The 21,009-nt window shown below is 43.1% G+C and overlaps 1 protein-coding gene across 1 annotated transcript in view; it reads left to right on the forward strand.

Moving 5' to 3' along the window:
• The window catches only part of LOC311131999 (protein phosphatase 3 catalytic subunit alpha), a 143,124-nt gene that overhangs the window by 82,185 nt on the left and 39,930 nt on the right, over positions 1 to 21,009 (forward strand). Inside the window, exons 3-6 of the mRNA XM_084165162.1 lie at positions 11,603 to 11,727; positions 12,045 to 12,156; positions 12,504 to 12,649; positions 15,626 to 15,765. Coding sequence (XP_084021288.1) covers positions 11,603 to 11,727; positions 12,045 to 12,156; positions 12,504 to 12,649; positions 15,626 to 15,765 — 523 coding nt within the window. The remainder of the gene's footprint in view (positions 1 to 11,602; positions 11,728 to 12,044; positions 12,157 to 12,503; positions 12,650 to 15,625; positions 15,766 to 21,009) is intronic.

Here is a 21,009-nt window from a genome sequence, read left to right on the forward strand (position 1 = left end):
AATTGGTGGCTGACTAAATACTTTTTTCCCCCACTGTGTGTGTGTATATATATATATATATTTGCGAGAGAAAAAAACATGGGGTATTGGAATTGATGCAGACAATTACATTGATGAAAGTTACAAAAGCATGTGGGTGTTAAAAAAAGAAATCGGCACTATTTTCATTTTTTTACAGTACCTGTATTTTAATTCATGGATAGATGCCAAACTGTATTGCAAACTGTATTTTTGATTGTGCTCATAGAATATGCTTGATAGCTCCATAATGCCTGTATGTGTGGTCCCTATCTCATTCTCTGCAGATAGTATGTAAGCAATACCTCTCATTCGTTAGTAGAGAAAAAAACCTGGACGTTCAATTCATCATTGTTATCTTCCAGAGAAATCAGTTGTATGTGATTGGTTGTGAAGTAGAATGGTGAGTGAGAGAAAAGGCTTGGTGGTGTGTTGGGTTGTGAATCAGCATGTAGAGGCAGGGGGTAGGGGTTAACATGAGACACTTCCACACCCACCCCTCTCCTACTCAACAGTCCTGTTCAACGGCAATCACACACACACACACACACACACACACACACACACACACACACACATACTGAGTGCCTCACAAGGTCACATTTTCTGTTGGAAAGAAGCCATTGTTTCTCTCACTCACTCATTCATTCTACACCTCATTCTCCCATCTCTTCCGTCTATGTGATGTGTCTTGGGCGACACACACACTCTCACACACATAGACACTTCCTGGTTGTGCCAGATGGCAGCTGGGGTTTCATGGAGGGACCGGGCCACAGTGTTAGTCCATCAGGTCCAAACTGCTCCCTACACAGCTCTCCGCTGTACCAAACTGCTCCCTACACAGCTCTCCGCTGTACCAAACTGCTCCCTACACAGCTCTCCGCTGTACCAAACTGCTCCCTACACAGCTCTCTGCTGTACCAAACTGCTCCCTATACAGCTCTCCGCTGTACCAAACTGCTCCCTACACAACTCTCCGCTGTACCAAACTGCTCCCTACACAGCTCTCCGCTGTACCAAACTGCTCCCTACACAGCTCTCCGCTGTACCAAACTGCTCCCTACACAGCTCTCCGCTGTACCATTCAGCACAACCTGTAGCTACGTTCTGCTATTCCAGAAACACACTGCACTAATGACTTAACCATACAACCAACAAGCGAAAAAAGCCTTTATCTACCAGACTTTCACATCCCGGTCTGTCACATACAACACATGAATACTGAACAAATTTGTAAGCTGCACTCCTATATACACAACTATTTCACTCTGGGCTTGAACTCGGCAGAGCTCAACAACTCAATGAGCTTGCCTCTGGAGGGGCCTGTGTAGGTTATCGAGCAGAGCTGGCTTGTGTAAATCAGCCACCCACACACATACTAGCTGCTACCGCCTGACTGATGATATGGTTTTGATCAGTCTCGCACAGTAGCGCGGGGCGATGGATGGCGAGAACAAATTCTATCTCACTTGAGATAATGTACTCCCACCTGCTCATCTTGTGTGGGCGTGCATGCGTCTGTCTGTGCTTGTCTGCATGTGTGTGCTGTGCTATAACAAAGCCCAGAGGAAAGCCACTGTGTATGATATGAATACGGCCTTACTGCCTACTATCCAGTGTGTCCAGTGTGCACAGCTGACTATAATAATATAATAATAATATGCCATTTAGCAGACGCTTTTATCCAAAGCGACTTACAGTCATGCGTGCATACATTTCTTTGTGTATGGGTGGTCCCGGGGATCGAACCCACTACCTTGGCGTTACAAGCGCCGTGCTCTACCAGCTGAGCTACAGAGGACCACACTATAACTCACCATGGCATGGGCTTGGCTGGCCATACATCAGGTCGTCTTCTTGACCCCTAGGGCACTCTATTCCAGTGTGACGCCATGGCCACTTCTGTCACCATGGCGTTATCACAGAGAAACACAAAGGTGGGTTTTGTCCAGATCTCCAGATCCACCCACACACAGAGCGAGAGAGAGCACATCCCCAGGGCTGGAGCGTTTAGTGTAACCTTTTGTTGCTTCATCATGTTCCTCCCTGTTTGTTATTCTCATGTTATGTCTTATAACAGTGTGATGTTGAATAAAACATTTTAATAGACTTTATCCCATCTTTTTTGATAGAACAATATATTGCTGCAACTAGCTCTCACAGTCTCATGTCAGAATTAGACGTTCATCCATGTTTCTCAAACATCACATTTCTATGTTCTTCCAAATGTCAAATTTCTAAGTGTTTAACATTTACATTTACATTTACGTCATTTAGCAGACGCTCTTATCCAGAGCGACTTACAAATTGGTGCATTCACCCTATAGCCAGTGGGATAACCACTTTACAATATGTTTTTTTTTTTTTTTTTTTTTTTTTTTTTTAGGGGGGGCGGGGGGGTAGAAGGATTACTTTATCCTATCCCAGGTATTCCTTAAAGAGGTGGGGTTTCAAATGTCTCCGGAAGGTGGTGAGTGACTCCGCTGTCCTGGCGTCGTGAGGGAGCTTGTTCCACCATTGGGGTGCCAGAGCAGCGAACAGTTTTGACTGGGCTGAGCAGGAACTATGCTTCCGCAGAGGAAGGGGAGCCAGCAGGCCAGAGGTGGATGAACGCAATGCCCTCGTTTGGGTGTAGGGACTGATCAGAGCCTGAAGGTACAGAGGTGCCGATCCCCTCACAGCTCCATAGGCAAGCACCATGGTCTTGTAACAGATGCGAGCTTCAACTGGAAGCCAGTGGAGTGTGCGGAGGAGCGGGGTGACGTGAGAGAACTTGGGAAGGTTGAACACCAGACGGGCTGCGGCATTCTGGATGAGTTGTAGGGGTTTAATGGCACAGGCAGGGAGCCCAGCCAACAGCGAGTTGCAGTAATCCAGACGGGAGATGACAAGTGCCTGGATTAGGACCTGTGCCGCTTCCTGTGTAAGGCAGGGTCGTACTCTCCGAATGTTGTAGAGCATGAACCTGCAGGATCGGGTCACCGCCTTGATGTTAGCGGAGAACGACAGGGTGTTGTCCAGGGTCACGCCAAGGCTCTTCGCACTCTGGGAGGAGGACACAACGGAGTTGTCAACCGTGATGGCGAGATCATGGAACGGGCAGTCCTTCCCCGGGAGGAAGAGCAGCTCCGTCTTGCCAAGGTTCAGCTTGAGGTGGTGATCCGTCATCCATACTGATATGTCTGCCAGACATGCAGAGATGCGATTCGCCACCTGGTTATCAGAAGGGGGAAAGGAAAAGATTAGTTGTGTATCGTCAGCGTAGCAATGATAGGAGAGGCCATGTGAGGATATGACAGAGCCAAGTGTCTTGGTGTATAGGGAGAATAGGAGAGGGCCTAGAACTGAGCCCTGGGGGACACCAGTGGTGAGAGCACGTGGTGCGGAGACAGCTTCTCGCCACGCCACTTGGTAGGAGCGACCGGTCAGGTAGGACGCAATCCAGGATTGAGCCGCGCCGGAGATGCCCAGCTCGGAGAGGGTGGAGAGGAGGATCTGATGGTTCACAGTATCAAAGGCAGCAGACAGGTCTAGAAGGACAAGAGCAGAGGAGAGAGAGTTAGCTTTAGCAGTGCGGAGAGCCTCCGTGACACAGAGAAGAGCAGTCTCAGTTGAATGACCAGTCCTGAAACCTGACTGGTTTGGATCAAGAAGGTCATTCTGAGAGAGATAGCAAGAGAGTTGGCTAAAGACGGCACGCTCAATAGTTTTGGAAAGAAAAGAAAGAAGGGATACTGGTCTGTAGTTGTTGACATCAGTGGGATCGAGTGTTGGTTTTTTGAGAAGGGGTGCAACTCTCGCTCTCTTGAAGACGGAAGGGACATAGCCAGCGGTCAAGGATGAGTTGATCAGCGAGGTGAGGTAGGGGAGAAGGTCACCGGAGATGGTCTGGAGAAGAGAGGAGGGGATGGGGTCAAGCGGGCAGGTTGTTGGGCGGCCTGCAGTCACAAGTCGCAGGATTTTATCTGGAGAGAGAGGGGAGAAAGAAGTCAAAGCATAGGGTAGGGCAGTGTGAGCAGGACCAGCAGTGTCATTAGACTTAACAAACGAGGATCGGATGTCGTCAACCTTCTTTTCAAAGTGGTTGACGAAGTCATCCACAGAGAGAGAGGAGAGGGGGGAGGGAAGGGGGGGGGGGGGGGGATTCAGCAGGGAGGAGAATGTGGCAAAGAGCTTCCTAGGGTTAGAGGCAGATGCTTGGAATTTAGAGTGGTAGAAAGTGGCCTTAGCAGCAGAAACAGATGAAGAAAATGTAGAGAGGAGGGAGTGAAAAGATGCCAGGTCGGCAGGGAGTTTAGTTTTCTTCCATTTCCGCTCCGCTGCCCGGAGCTCTGTTCTGTGAGCTCGCAATGAGTCATCAAGCCACGGAGCTGGAGGGGAGGACCGAGCCGGCCGGGAGGATAGGGGACACAGAGAGTCAAAGGATGCAGAAAGGGAGGAGAGGAGGGTTGAAGAGGCAGAATCAGGAGATTGGAGGGAGAAGGATTGAGCAGAGGGAAGAGATGATAGGATGGAAGAGGAGAGAGTAGTGGGAGAGAGAGAGCGAAGGTTGCGGCGGCGCATTACCATCTGTGTAGGGGCAGAGTGAGTAGTGTTGGAGGAGAGCGAGAGAGAAAGTAGTGGTCGGAGACATGGAGGGGAGTTGCAGTGAGATTAGTAGAAGAGCAGCATCTAGTAAAGATGAGGTCAAGCGTATTGCCTGCCTTGTGAGTAGGGGGGGACGGTGAGAGGGTGAGGTCAAAAGAGGAGAGGAGTGGAAAGAAGGAGGCAGAGAGAAATTAGTCAAATGTAGACGTAGGGAGGTTGAAATCCCCCAAAACTGTGAGGGGTGAGCCATCCTCAGGAAAGGAACTTATCAAGGCGTCAAGCTCATTGATGAACTCTCCAAGGGAACGTGGAGGGCGATAGATGACAAGGATATTAAGCTTAAATGGGCTAGTGACTGTGACAGCATGGAATTCAAATGAGGAGATAGACAGATGGGTTAGGGGAAAAATTGAGAATGTCCACTTGGGAGAGATCAGGATTCCTGTGCCACCACCCCTCTGACCAGATGCTCTCGGGGTATGCGAGAACACATGGTCAGACGAGGAGAGAGCAGTAGGAGTAGCAGTGTTTTCAGTGGTAATCCATGTTTCCGTCAGCGCCAGGAAGTCGAGGGACTGGAGGTTAGCATAGGCTGGGATGAAGTCAGCCTTGTTGGCAGCAGAACGGCAGTTCCAGAGGCTGCCTGAGACCTGGAACTCCAGGTGTGGGGTGCGTGCAGGGACCACCAGGTTAGAGAGGCAGCAGCCACGCGGTGTGAGGCGTTTGTGTAGCCTGTGCGGAGAGGAGAGAACAGGGATAGGCAGAGGCATAGTTGACAGGCTGTAGCAAATGGCTACAATAATGCAGAGGAGATCGGAATGAAATGAACTAAACATCTGGGAAAGGAGAGAGTAGGGCCTCCCTCACCAAAACTCCCAAATATAACTCACCCAACTTCCACCTCAGAAACTATAATTTTTTCACTGAACCACCCGAATAAAAACTCTCCCAACTTCCACTTTAGAAATTAGAATTGTTGTGAACTACAGCGGTTCAATGTTTCAAGGAATAGACTCAACTTACTTTATTCAGCTAGCTAACTATGACGCCATAGCTAACTAGCATGCTAGCATCCAATAACACACAGTTTAGCACCAATACTTGGTTACAACAAACTACCAATAGTGTGTTAACACACTAAACAGATAATTCGTGTCCGTGTCTAGTTCCTTTCATAACGCAGCAATAGTTAAACGTTGGCTAGCTAGCACAAATATATTGTATTTAGCTGCTACAGTACAGCTAGCTGGTCGTGTTGGCTAGCTAGCAAGGGCTGCTGTGTTGACTTTGTTTGAAAAACGGCGGCGCTGCGAACAAATGTAGCTGGCTAAAAGGATATTGTATCTAGTTGCTACCGTTGCTAATAGCTACTCGCCAGCTAGTCCAGGAGGTGAGTTAGCTAGCTAGCTAGCTTCGTGCTACATCCGGCACCGCCGAATACAATGCTAACCTACAATAACTACCCACAACAGCCCACGATGCCTACCTACAATACCTAACTACAATCTAAATACATAATTTAAGCCTTACTCGACAAAGCCCAAGCTATGTATAAAGCCAAACTTACCCGACGCCAGCTGTCTGGGTGGCAGACAAGAAGACATTTGTCTTCTGCAATCAGTAGCTGTAATTAAGTACAGTAGCTACTAACTACCTAACGTTAATGCCTCAGATAATGAGGTTAGAAAAACAGCTGAATGGTAGGTAGCTAGCTGGCTTAATTACAGGTACTCTTAAGCATGAAATAACATTGGAAACAACTATCCACCGTTGCTAAAAGTTACCAGTAGCTACCCGCTAGCTAGCTAGCTTTATTGGTCCAGGTAGTGGGTTAGCTAGCCTCTACCGTGCTTCGCCGGGCTCCGCCGTATACAATACTTACCTACAATAATTACCTACAATAACCTACAATAACTACCTAAATAAACTACCTACAATACCTAACTACAACTACCTACCTACAATCTAAATACATGGTTTAAGCTTTACTCAACACCATATAAGAAGCCAAGCTTACCTCCTGCTAGAGAAAACACAACCTCTCCCGACCACTGCAGTGAGTGAGTGAGTGAGTTTAAGGTTAAGTTTAGGCATTAACTGCTAAATATTAAGGTTAGGTATTACCCTGGATGGTTAAGGTAAGGGTTTGGGATAGGGTTAGCAAAAATAGAAAATAAAAACATATCGCTGGATTCGAACATGCAACCTTTGGCAACGCTTACGCCCATCCACCATCCACGTCCACAACACCCTAGCAAATCCGAAACCTACTTGAAGGTAACAGCACTCACTCTTGTCCCTCATGGCCAGTTTCCACGTCATCCCCCGAAGTCCTCAGACATGGATGGACGTCGAATAATGACTTGTATCACGGGTGACTTGGCTGGTTTTGTTCAGGTGTACATCCATTCTTCATTGACCAGAAACTAACCAGTAATTCACCAGACATGGTTCTGAGGCTTTAGTATGTGCTATCGCAAGTCCATCATATAGACTTTGCTTGCATTGATTTACAGTTATACTATTGCTTACAATAGTGCTGTAGGTTACAACATGCAATGTAATGGTGATCATGGTCTGTACAGTGCTGGCTGAGAAACCCCCAGAAACCAATAAGCTATGAATGAGAGGGATTTTTACTTTCTATAATTCACATTGTTGTAGTAAGCGAGATTGAACATCCACTTAGCACAGTGAGCTGCTTCTCAGACCGCATGAATAGACTATTTGAATGGAATATCATTTGTAACAACATACGGTAACACTTAATTTGGATAGTCCATCTGTAGATGCTCTATAGACTACCAATAACATTTCAACTAACTATCAACTAACCCTAACCCTAGCTCTAACCCTAACCTTAACCCTTATCCTAACCCTAAACTTCATCCTAACCCTTATTCTAACCCTAACCGTAACCTTAACTTTTATACTAACCCTAAGCTTAACCCTTACCCTTGGTTTTAACCCTTACCCTTACCCTTATTCTAACCCTAACCGTAACTTTAGCAAGCAGTTGCTTATCAACAGATAGTTTGTTGATAGTATGACCATCTGTAGATCTACAGATGGACTATCCGGACCATCCAAATAAAGTGTGACCTAACCTACAGTTGATTTTGGGAGGGGAAGGGAGCACTTTAGAAATTAGAACCCTTTGAGTCTAAACCTAAGTCTAAATCCAGAAATTAACTAAGTCTAAATCCAGAAATTAAACAATTTGAAAAGAGTGGTAATCTTCCAAGACAAAATGACAAAATGAGAGTTTACGATGCATATGCGTAGAACAGATTCTCTCTTCTCTTCCTCGTGTCTCGAGGGGCTTGTAACTCGAGCTAATTACTTTCCAATGCAGTCATCCAACATATGATAATTGGAACTGTCTTCAAGACATTTCTACAAGTTTACTCTCTGTCATTAGACACAGGCTTAAAGACACATGTAAACAAATAAGTGGATAGCGTTTGTGAAGGATGGTTTTGATATTCATTACCAAGGACCAAATTAGTAGGCCTATCAGTGCTTTAGCAACTGTGTTCCAGTACAGAGTAGTTGGCTGATGTTGGCTTTTGCTACTGTGTATCAGTGTATCAATTGTTAACATGAATGCTAATGTTGTTGAACATTTTCTCACTGAAATGTAAGGTTAGAAAAATGGAGAGGGAATTATCAACCAATATTTGTGAATAGCACACACACTCAGAATAACAAACAAACATGTTTTGATCAAATCAATCAGGGAATTCTTTGTATAATAATATAAAATATGATTGGTTGGTCATGAAGGTTCTGACTTACAGCTGGATATGACATTCAACACAGGGCACTGCAATGCAAAGAAATGACTAGGACTAGGTCGTTCCTGGCTGGTCTGTGTTCTGTAATCGCAGTCCCAGCATGCTCGCTGTCAGTGTGTGGCTAGCAGGTGACAAATGTCTGAAGGCCCTGTGGGATGTGGCTCCTTGGCTCTCCGGGGAGCAGTGGTGAACGGGGTCAGAGTGGCAAATGGCAATCCCTGATTTCATGGAGAAATTGAGTCAGCCCAGTAACAATGTGGGTCATGTTGGGTGGTTGACTGTAGTGATTGATGGATAGGTGGGGTGGGGATGTGATTAACATCAAAGGAAATAAATGTGCCCAAGTCCCTCTGTTATGACGGCGGGGAGGGAGTCGAGTATACAGTACATTTTTGATACTGCACATTGCCATACAATTGCAGACAAGAACAACACTCTAGAGTTGAGATCTATACAGGTATTGGGATACATTTTGTTCCTCCATAATAACATAATAATAATAGCAGAATTTTGTTCCTTAGCAATAGAATAATAGGCTGTACAAATGACGTTCCTTTCAGATTTCTATGAATAAAAAGCACAGGGAAGTGACACGTCATACTGAGACATTCTATTAAAGATGCCACTCAGTCTGAGAAATAATGTTGATAGGATCTATGGCTGAATGACAGCTTTATTGATACATTTTTCATGTTATCTCATGATACCACCTCGCTAACAATGGGATATCAATGTACATCAATGGGATATCAATGTACATCAGTGTTTCCATAGATGCTTGTAAGACTAAAATTGCCAATTCAAAAGGTTATTGGGTTATTGAAGACTGAGTCTTATACTAATCATACACTGAGAATAAAGCATTTTACTGTGACAAAACATTAGGCCACTCTAAATTCCACTGTAACAGAAAGAATATGGACCTTATTTCTCCCATGTTTGTTTGTTTGTTTGTTGATAGCCAGCCTTGCTGTATCTCCCTTTACATTACAGTGGTCCTTCTTGGTGTGAGTAGGATCCAACATTCTGGGAAGGTGTTGCATTCATCTAGAAAATTAGGTCTGGCAAAGTCATATTTCTATTGCTAAGAGATTATGTAAAAAGTAAAATATAATAGTGGGTTTGGTCATGTTGATTTGTGGTGCAGGCTAGTTATTGGTCAGAGGGTATTTCGAGTGGGATTCTGCCCTGGGCCTGCTTACATTGTTTATGCAAAGCAGAACTGCCTTGCAAAAGTATTCATCCCCCTTGGCGTTTTTCCTATTTTGTTGCATTACAACCTGTAATTTAAATGGATTTTTATTTGGATTTCATGTAATGGACATACACAAAATTGTCCAAATTGGTGGAGTGAGAAAAAAAAAAAAAAATTGTTTCAAAAAATTTGAAGAAATAAATAACGGAAAATGTATTCACCCCCTTTGCTATGAAGCCCCTAAATAAGATCTGGTGCAACCAATTACCTTCAGAAGTCACATAATTAGTTAGATTGCACACAGGTGGACTTTATTTAAGTGTCACATGATCTGTCACATTATCTCAGTATATATACACCTGTATATATACGCCCACCAAAACTCACGGACCAGGCAAGGAGGGCATTAATCAGAGAGGCAACAAAGAGACCAAAGATAACCCTGAAAGAGCTGCAAAGCTCCACAGCGGAGATTGGAGTATATGTCCATAGGATCACTTTAAGCCGCACACTCCACAGAGCTGGGCTTTACGGAAGAGTGGCCAGAAAAAAGTTATTGCTTAAAGAAAAAAGAAGCAAACACGTTTGGTGTTTGCCAAAAGGCATGTGGGACACTCCCCAAACATATGGAAGAAGGTACTCTGGTCAGATGAGACTAAAATTTAGCTTTTTGGCCATCAAGGAAAACGCTATGTCTGGCGCAAACCCAACACCTCTTATCACCCCGAGAACACCATCCCCACAGTGAAGCATCATGCGTCAGCCCAGTTTTTCATCGGCAGGGACTGGGAAACTGGTCAGAATTGAAGGAATGATGGATGGCGCTAAATACAGGGAAATCCTTGAGGGAAACCTGTTTCAGTCTTCCAGAGATTTGAGACTGGGACGGAGGTTCACCTTCCAGCAGGACAATGACCCTAAGCATACTGCTAAAGCAACACTCGAGTGGTTTAAGGGGAAACATTTAAATGTCTTGGAATGGCCTAGTCAGAGCCCAGACCTCAATCCAATTGAGAATCTGTGGTATGACTTAAAGATTGCTGTACACCAGTGGAACCCATCCAACTTGAAGGAGCTGGAGCAGTTTTGCCTTGAAGAATGGGCAAAAATCCCAGTGGCTAGATGTGCCAAGCTTATAGAGACATACCCCAAGAGACTTGTAGCTGTAATTGCTGCAAAAAGTGGCTCTACAAAGTATTGCCTTTGGGGGGGGTGAATAGTTATGCACGCTCAAGTTTTCTGTTTCACAATCAAAAATATTTTGCATCTTCAAAGTGGTAGGCAAGTTGTGTAAATCAAATGATACAAACCCCCCAAAAATCAATTTTACTTCCAGGTTGTAAGGCAACAAAATAGGAAAAATGCGAAGGGGGGTGAATAATTTTTGCAAGCCACTGTAATGCAACACATAGTGTCTCGGTTCACATGTTTTATGCATGATGCATGTATTATGAAGGGATGCAGGCGAGACAACACATTTTTGTACCAGTTGGCCCAGGTTCAATTGGCTGGCGACATACAATACAGAAACAGAAGACACTTCGCGTTTGCAAATCCTCTCTAGGCTAATTGTATGAAACATGCTTTGAGTTGAAACCTTTCTGCTTGTTAGGTGAGAGTAGCAGTTGCAGTGTGTATTGGAACAGGGTATATATTAACACATAATTGCCCCCGTAAATAAAAGCTATTGTGCCACTTGGCTTCAGAGGGTGGTTTATGATAATGATCAATGTGATGATGATGTTTATGTATTAGGAGGAACAATTGTCACAATGCCCTCTTTTTGTCCTGGGTCCATGTACATGAATTATGGTACCACAAACAAAAGTGTAATAATAAATTGATATTAAAATTCATATTTACATTCATAATAATATTTTTACAGCACAGGAAAACTGCACTTTTAAAGAAGACAAAGCAAATGTTTAGAATATGAAAGTCAAGAGTTGTACGACGTCTTTGTTTGTTTCTGACGATTTCCACCTCTGTGTGTTTCCTGTAGTTTGCGGAGACATCCATGGCCAGTTCTTTGACCTGATGAAGCTGTTTGAAGTAGGAGGGTCACCAGCTAGCACGCGCTACCTTTTCTTGGGCGACTACGTCGACAGAGGATATTTCAGTATTGAAGTAAGTGTTTAACCTGTTCTAAGAACATTAAAGGAAAATTCCACACAAAAACTATATTTGGTATTTGTTTCATTAGTCCATTGTTGATATAGTCCCAAAATGTTTTGATGTCAACAATCAAGTTTTCAAGATATAGAACTTTCAAAATACAGAAAGTGTCACAGTATGATGCGTTTGGCATAATCCTTTAAGTTAAAGAAGGAAGTGGTTGATGCTTTTTTTTCCTGAGACTCCTATTGGTTATAGTGTATTGTATTTCTTCTCTGAAAATATGCTAATTCATTTCCTATCTCTTTGTTATTCTCTCACTCTTCCAGTGTGTGCTGTACTTGTGGGCCTTAAAGATCCTATACCCCAAAACACTATTTTTGCTCCGTGGGAACCACGAATGTAGACATCTAACAGAGTATTTCACATTTAAGCAGGAATGTAAGTATGGTTTGAGTTTTTTTTTCTAAAGCATTTTACATTCAATGCGATGCTTGACTTTCAAACGTTCACGCAGAAAAGTGCTTCTTGGCATAGTATGAAATCAGATTCTTGCTCTCTCCTTGATATGTATTTACATATGTCAGGGCTATTGCTGTTGGATTCGGGCTTAGAGTATAACCAAAATACCAAGGGCAGAGTGAAGGTTTTTTATGTCTTTTGGATGTTTTCGGACACTTTTTGAAAACTTTCCGACCCAGGCCCAGCACACTGCCCTAGTGTGTAAGAGCTAGGGGTGTTTGGCCTGGCAACACTCTTCAGTCCCCGCCCTATTTCCACCCTGACAGGTAGAATTAAGTATTCTGAGCGGGTGTACGATGAGTGTATGGACGCCTTCGACTGCCTTCCCTTGGCCGCCCTTATGAACCAGCAGTTCCTGTGTGTACACGGAGGACTTTCCCCAGAAATCTCAAACCTCGACGACATCAGGAAAGTACGTGATTTCCCAAACTACAGTCCTTGCATGACAAAGCCCAATGCAATATGCTTTTAATTTGTGCCGACTTTGGTACATTTTACACAGACTACTAAATTCAGAATGATCCCCTCTTTTTCCCAGTAGCAAAATATTAAAATCATGGATACTTGGGATATTGATATTGTATCGTTTATTTAGTGTATGAATATATCAGTCATGTCCAGGTTTCATTCAAGTGTGATGGGTGTTCGGTATAAGAAGGATAATCCATAATCCATTCATTCAAGTGGATTTTATTATAATGTGAAAGGCACATAAATTAGGATACAATTAGGTTTACACAGAGCTTGTTTCCTTTTTCCTTTTTGCTGTTCAAGGAAATAGTCTTTACAATTTCCCTTGAAATATTTAGAAATGAATTACCTCGATAACACAACATGGACTACCTCCTTCTCAAAGATGCCCCAAGCTAACAGAGAGTTGCAATCTGGCTGTCTCTGATTAAACATTTTGAATAGTTCGATCCTGCTTTCTCTCAAATTCAATAGCGACAATTGGATTTTGTGGCCGCAATCAGATGGTCTCCGATATCAAATCTGCACTATTGACGTGTACATTATGCTACAGTATTTACTGTACCAGGGTTGGGGTCAATTCCATTTAAATTCCAGTCAATTCAGGAAACACAATGAAATTCCAACTCAAATTCCAATTAATTGAATTGGAATTGGAATTTGGTTTACTTTCTGAATTGACTGGAATTGAAATGGAATTGACCCCAACCCTGGGGAAAAAAAGTATTTAGTCAGCCACCAATTGTGCAAGTTCTCCCACTTAAAAAGATGAGAGAGGCCTGTAATTTTCATCATAGGTACACGTCAACTATGACAGAAAAATTGAGAGAGAAAAAATCCAGAAAATCACATTGTAGGATTTTTAATTAATTTATTTGCAAATTATGTTGGAAAATAAGTATTTGGTCACCTACAAACAAGCAAGATTTCTGGCTCTCACAGACCTGTAACTTCTTCTTTAAGAGGCTCCTCTGTCCTCCACTCGTTACCTGTATTAATGGCACCTGTTTGAACTTGTTATCAGTATAAAAGACACCTGTCCACAACCTCAAACAGTCACACTCCAAACTCCACTATGGCCAAGACCAAAGAGCTGTCAAAGGACACCAGAAACAAAATTGTAGACCTGCACCAGGCTGGGAAGACTGAATCTGCAATAGGTAAGCAGCTTGGTTTGAAGAAATCAACTGTGGGAGTAATTATTAGGAAATGGAAGACATACAAGACCACTGATAATCTCCCTCGATCTGGGGCTCCACGCAAGATCTCACCCCGTGGGGTCAAAATGATCACAAGAACGGTGAGCAAAAATCCCAGAACCACACGGGGGGACCTAGTGAATGACCTGCAGAGAGCTGGGACCAAAGTAACAAAGCCTACCATCAGTAACACACTACGCCGCCAGGGACCCAAATCCTGCAGTGCCAGACGTGTCCCCCTACTTAAGCCAGTACATGTCCAGGCCCGTCTGAAGTTTGCTAGAGTGCATTTGGATGATCCAGAAGAGGATTGGGAGAATGTCATATGGTCAGATGAAACCAAAATATAACTTTTTGGTAAAAAAACTCGTGTTTGGAGGACAAAGAATGCTGAGTTGCATCCAAAGAACACCCTACCTACTGTGAAGCAAGGGGGTGGAAACATCATGCTTTGGGGCTGTTTATCTGCAAAGGGACCAGGACGACTGATCCGTGTAAAGGAAAGAATGAATGGGGCCATGTATCGTGAGATTTTGAGTGAAAACCTCCTTCCATCAGCAAGGGCATTGAAGATGAAACGTGGCTGGGTCTTTCAGCATGACAATGATCCCAAACACACCGCCCGGGCAACGAAGGAGTAGCTTCGTAAGAAGCATTTCAAGGTCCTGGAGTGGCCTAGCCAGTCTCCAGATCTCAACCCCATAGAAAATCTTTGGAGGGGGTTGAAAGTCCGTGTTGCCCAGTGACAGCCCCAAAACATCACTGCTCTAGAGGAGATCTGCATGGAGGAATGGGCCAAAATACCAGCAACAGTGTGTGAAAACCTTGTGAAGACTTACAGAAAACGTTTGACCTGTGTCATTGCCAACAAAGGGTATATAACAAAGTATTGAGAAACTTTTGTTATTGACCAAATACTTATTTTCCACCATAATTTGCAAATAAATTCATAAAAAATCCTACAATGTGATTTTCTGGATTTTTTTTCTAATTTTGTCTGTCATAGTTGACATGTACCTATGATGAAAATTACAGGCCTCTCTCATCTTTTTAAGTGGGAGAACTTGCACAATTGGTGGCTGACTAAATACTTTTTTTCCCCACTGTATATACTTTCTCTGAGTCATGAGCTTTTGGCTGATCACTTTAATTTGTAGCTTTTCATCCCATTTCCAAGGTGGAAATATTATTATTGTTAAGATTGAAAATATCTATTCATGTTTCATACTCATAATAGGCACAAATTGTCATCCAGTCCATCCAATTACATGTTGTGGGTTTCTTTCACACAGAGATGTTGTACTGTGGTAGGACAGAGACCCTACCAACAGTTTTACTGTAACATGCTCTGATGATGGCATAACTGCCTAAATGCGTTAGCCTGCCTGACTGAAAATAAAAGGGTGAAATGAGGTGATGTCTTTTAGTAAAAATAAAATATGATATTGGAGTGCCACCGTTTCGCAATGTTCTTGAACTTGGGATTTCATTCTAAGTTTTACTGTAACCACAGTTCAATGTAGCAAAACTAACTGTCAAATCAAGATCAGTTTCAAGTAATTTACAATTACAAAAACAAACCCTTTCCCATAGGTATCTCTACACCAACCTATTGAGGAAGCTAAACCGACTCAGTTTCCTGATAGATGAGACATTTTCCTGACTGATTGACATTGTCTTTCCCTGTCTCTCCTAACTCTGTACCTCTGTCTCTGCAGTTAGACAGATTCAAAGAGCCCCCTGCATACGGGCCCATGTGTGACCTGCTGTGGTCAGACCCCCTGGAAGACTTTGGGAACGAGAAAAGCCAAGAACACTTCACACACAACACAGTGAGAGGCTGCTCCTACTTCTACAGGTGGGCCATCACCTCCTTCACAAGCTGCGTAGTGTGAAAAAGAGGCTGTGAATGTATGAATATATTAATGTCATTTAGTTGACAGAGACAGTGCACATTATTAAGAATTCTGTTTTCATGTTAAAGTAGGGGTGCTGGTGTGTGTGTGTGTGTCTTAACTTGGCTTTCATAATGGTTGGCCATATCTTGCTTTGTTACCATTGCTGACTTTGTTAAATTGCTGATGTATCATACAATGGACTTGATGTAGTGTAACACTTCTGGGCTCTACAGTAATATAACCCTTCAAATAAAACAGTTATCTTGTGCCATTGAAGCAGCACTGAACCTTCCTTTGCCAAATCCTTCCAACCCAAGTTATTCTGACAAATGTTCATCTTCATTCAGTCCCCTTCGAACCCCCTCAGTCCCTTTTCTACTGTCTGGATCACAGTAGCTTTATAACCTGCATTTGTCAATGTCCCAGAGAAACTGGCTTTTCTCTAATTACTCTGTCACAAGTGTTTATGTAACACACATATGAGCTCCCATTTAAAAAGAGCCCAATCGAAGGCAGAGCAAACAAAGGAAACGCTGGAAGTGCTGCGGGAGCTCACGCTGTCCTGAATGTAATGAACTTGTGCATGAGCACAGGGCCAGAGTCTTCTCCAAATGTGGGTTTTAGTGCTCTAGTGTCCAGTCATTACAGGTGGACACATGCTCATTTGGCCCTGGCATGCTAGTGGCAAAGCCAGCCTGAAGCAGCCCAAGCTGTCAAACGTTTCTCCTGGGTTAGTGACTGTAGATATGAATCCACTTAGAAATGCAGTCAATCCAACAGAAGGCAGTGAATTGGGTAGGATTGTTCTAAAACCAGGCCTTACTTAGAATGAAAAGTATAAGGATTTAATTGTCACTATCAGAGGTGTGGTCTGTAGTACAGTGCCTTGCAAAATTATTCATCCCTCTTTTTCCTATTTTGTTGCATTACAAACTGTAATTTAAATAGATTTTTATTTGGATTTCATGTAATGGACATACACAAAATAGTCCAAATTAGTGAAGTGAAATGAAAAAAAGAACTAAAAAATTATTATCAGCAAAGTGGTGCGTGCATATGTATTCACTCCCTTTGCTATGAAGCCCCTAAATAAGATCTGGTGTAACCAATTACCTTCAGAAGTCACATAATTAGTTAAATAAAGTCCACCTGTGTGCAGTCAAAGTGTCACACGATCTCAGTATATATACACCTGTTCTGAAAGGCCCCAGAGTCTGAAACACCTCTAAACAAGGGGCACCACCAAGCAAGCGGCACCATGAAGACCAAGGAGCTCTCCAAACAGGTCAGGGACGAAGTTGTGGAGAAGTACAGATCAGGGATGGATTATAAAAAAATATCTGAAACTTTGAACATCCCACGGAGCACCATTAAATCCATTATAAAAAAATTGAAAGAATATGGCACCACAACAAACCTGCCAAGAGAGGGCCGCCCACCAAAACTCACGGACCAGGCAAGGAGGGCATTAATCAGAGAGGCAACAAAGAGACCAAAGATAACCCTGAAGGAGCTGCAAAGCTCCACAGCGGAGATTGGATTATCTGTCCATAGGACCACTTTAAGCCGCACACTTCACAGAGCTGGGCTTTACGGAAGAGTGGCCAGAAAAAAAGCCATTGCTTAAAGAAAAAAATAAGCAAACACGTTTGGTGTTTGCCAAAAGGCATGTGGGAAACTCCTCAAACATATGGAAGAAGGTACTCTGGTCAGATAAGACTAAAATTGAGCTTTTTGGCCATCAAGGAAAACGCTACGTCTGGCGCAAACCCAACACCTCTCATCACCCGAGAACACCATCCGATTTTTCATCGGCAGGGACTGGGAAACTGGTCAGAATTGAAGGAATGATGGATGGCGCTAAATACAGGGAAACCTGTTTCAGTCGTCCAGAGATTTGAGACTGGGACAGAGGTTCACCTTCCAGCAGGACAATGACCCTAAGCATACTGCTAAAGCAACACTCGAATGGTTTAAGGGGAAACTATAAATGTCTTGGAATGGCCTAGTCAAAGCACAGACCTCAATCCAATTGAGAATCTGTGGTATACTTAAAGATTGCTGTATACCAGCGGAACCTATCCAACTTGAAGGAGCTGGAACAGTTTTGCCTTGAAGAATGGGCCAAAATCCAAGTGGCTAGATGTGCCAAGCTTACAGAGACATACCCCAAGAGACTTGTAGCTGTAATTGCTGCAAAAAGTGGCTCTACAAAGTATTGACTTTGGTGGGGGTGGGGGGGTGAATAGTTATGCACGCTCAAGTTTTCTGTTTTTGTGTCTTATTTCTTGTTTGTTTCACAATGAAAAATATTTTGCATCTTCAAAGTGGTAGGCATGTTGTGTAATTCAAATGATACAACCCCCCCCAAAAAAAATCCATTTTAATTCCAGGTTGTAAGGCAACAAAATAGCGAAGGATAGTGAATACTTTCGCAAGCCACTGTATGTAATTCCTGGTAAAATAGGATTGACCCGGAGGAACTAAAGGGGAGGTTATTTTGGAGTGTGCTATAGATTCAGGCCTTGACATTTTCCAGTTTACATATTGATATAATTTGAAAAGAGACTGCATATATCATATTTGGCAGACTTATTTGCTGTACCCAAAATACCTATTTCAAATACCTATTTCACGAGTGTACAAACATAATATTTGCTCTTTGGACCCCAGGAAGACTAGCAGTCTCTGAAGGTCTTTTCATTTAATGAAAACAAGGAAGAGTCGCCTTCCCTTGCAAGTAGTAGCTAGCTGGCAGCCTGGCTAGCTGGCTTTAGCCTAGCCCAAAGGCCGGCAGAGGGCGATATTGAGTCGTTTCCATTTGACCGTCCAAACGCATTGTATGCAGCCGGCAATACACTCGTATCCCCTGCGGACCGCTTTGTACCTAAAACATTCTCCAATCAGGCAGCAAAGGTGTCGATTTCCTCCTTAAATAGATGTAATGGTGAGAAGGCTGAAAGAAACAGGGAAACTATGCATACTTTCTTTATGAAACACCATTTTCCACCACCATACTAAAGTTTCTAATGCCTAGGAATGCTATTCCCGGATGTTGCGTATCGCGTTCAGCCAATCAATTTGCAGCAGTCTGTTGTTTACCCTTGGCTGAACGCAGGGCGCAACATCAGGAAGTAGCATTAGCCAAACGGTGTTTCATTTAAAACTTTATTTTTTAAACCTTTATTTAACCAGGTAAACCAGTTGAGAACAAATTCTCATTTACAACTGCGACCTGGCCAAGATAAAGCAAAGCAGTGCGATAGAAAACAACAACACAGAATTACATATGGGGTAAACAAAACATAAAGTCAAAAATACAACAGAAAATATATATACAGTGTGTGCAAATGTAGCAAGTTATGGAGGTAAGGCAATAAATAGGCCATAGTGCAAAATAATTACAATTTAGTATTAACACTGGAATGATAGATGTGCAAGAGATGATGTGCAAATAGAGATACTGGGGTGCAAATGAGCAAAACAAATAACAATATGGGGATGAGGTAGTTGGGTTGGCTAATTTCAGATGGGCTGTGTACAGGTACAGTGATCGGTAAGGTGCTCTGACAACTGATGCTTAAAGGGAGTACACGTATTTTCCACGTTTTCTTCCGCCTTCTCACCATTAGTAGAAAATTAATGCCTTTGCAGCCTGAATGGAGAATGTTTTAGGTTACAAACCGGTCCATGGGGGATACGAGTGTATTTACGGCTGCATACAATGCGTTTGGACGGTAAGATGAAACCATCAATACCAGATCAATATCGCCATCTGCTGGCCTTTGGGCTAGCCTTAGCCTGGCTAAAAACATAGCAAGCTAACTAGCCTTTTTAGCTTCCCATATCGCCATGTGAAATAATCTGATTGATAATATTTTTAATTATGCCCTGGCAAATATTCTTATACTTGCCGGTGTAACCTAAAACTTTATCCCAGTTTGATATGCTGCTTGTGTATTCATTCCCAAATCAGCTAAAAATAGAACGTCATGTTTTGGTCACCAGAAACAAAGCACATGGATTGCTAGTTGGCTGCAGCAGGTTCTACCATTTTACAATAGCCTGTAATCAGTAGTTATTACTTTTAAACAAAATACCTTTTTGGGAGGATTCTTGTTGTTTGGTTTACTGTTTGAACAATTGCTGAGATTATATTTGGTTATCAATGCAAAATAGGCTACTTTGATGAATAGCCTATAGATCAGATCAAGGAACCAAGCGACAACACTGCCCCCACGACATGTCTCAATTTTCAGGTAGTAAAAAAACACGTTGAATGCCGATAAACGACATTGTGACACTCCGAATCTTGCGTCTGCGTAGAGCTTGTAGTAAGCTTTAGGCGACAGCTAAAGGGGATCCAAATAAAGAATAAAGAATTAGCTTAGCTATTTTATGTGGGAACAATTATGCTTATTTGCATTCAATATTTTATGTAGGTCAGGACTGTGAGATAGCTGTACATACATTTGTATATGACCCAACAGTTTGCAGTAAATGGTCCTGCTTGAGTTAGATTTGTATATGACCCAACAGTTTGCTGTAAATGGTCTCGCTTGACTTATACTGAACAAAAAATATAAACGCAACATGCAACAATTTGAAAGATTTTACTGAGTTACAGTTCATATAAGGAAATCTATGGATTTCACATGACTGGGAATACAGATATGCATCTGTTGGTCACAGATACCTTGAAAAAAAGGGAGGGGCGTGGATCAGAAAACCAGTCAGTATCTGGTGTGATCACCATTTGCCTCATTCATCGCGACACATCTCCTTCGCATAGCGTTGATCAGGCTGTTGATTGTGGCCTGTGGAATGTTGTCCCAATCCTCTTCAATGGCTGTGTGAAGTTGCTGGATATTGGCGGGAACTGGAACACGCTGTCGTACACATTGATCCAGAGCATCCCAAACATGCTCAGTGGGTGACATGTCTGGTGAGTATGCAGGCCATGGAAGAACTGGGACATTTTCAGCTTCCAGGAATTGTGGACAAGTCCTTGCACCATGGTGCCAGCATTATCATTCTGAAACATGAGGTGATGGCAGCGGATGAATGGCATGACAATGGGCCTCAGGATCTTGTCACGGTATCGCTGTGCATTCAAATTGCCATCGATAAAATGCAATTGTGTTCGTTGTCCATAGCTCTTGCCTGCCCATACCATAACCCCACCGCCACAATGGGGCACTCTT

Source organism: Coregonus lavaretus, assembly GCF_964263955.1.
Source record: "Coregonus lavaretus genome assembly, chromosome: 7".
Taxonomy (NCBI): Eukaryota; Metazoa; Chordata; class Actinopteri; order Salmoniformes; family Salmonidae; genus Coregonus; species Coregonus lavaretus.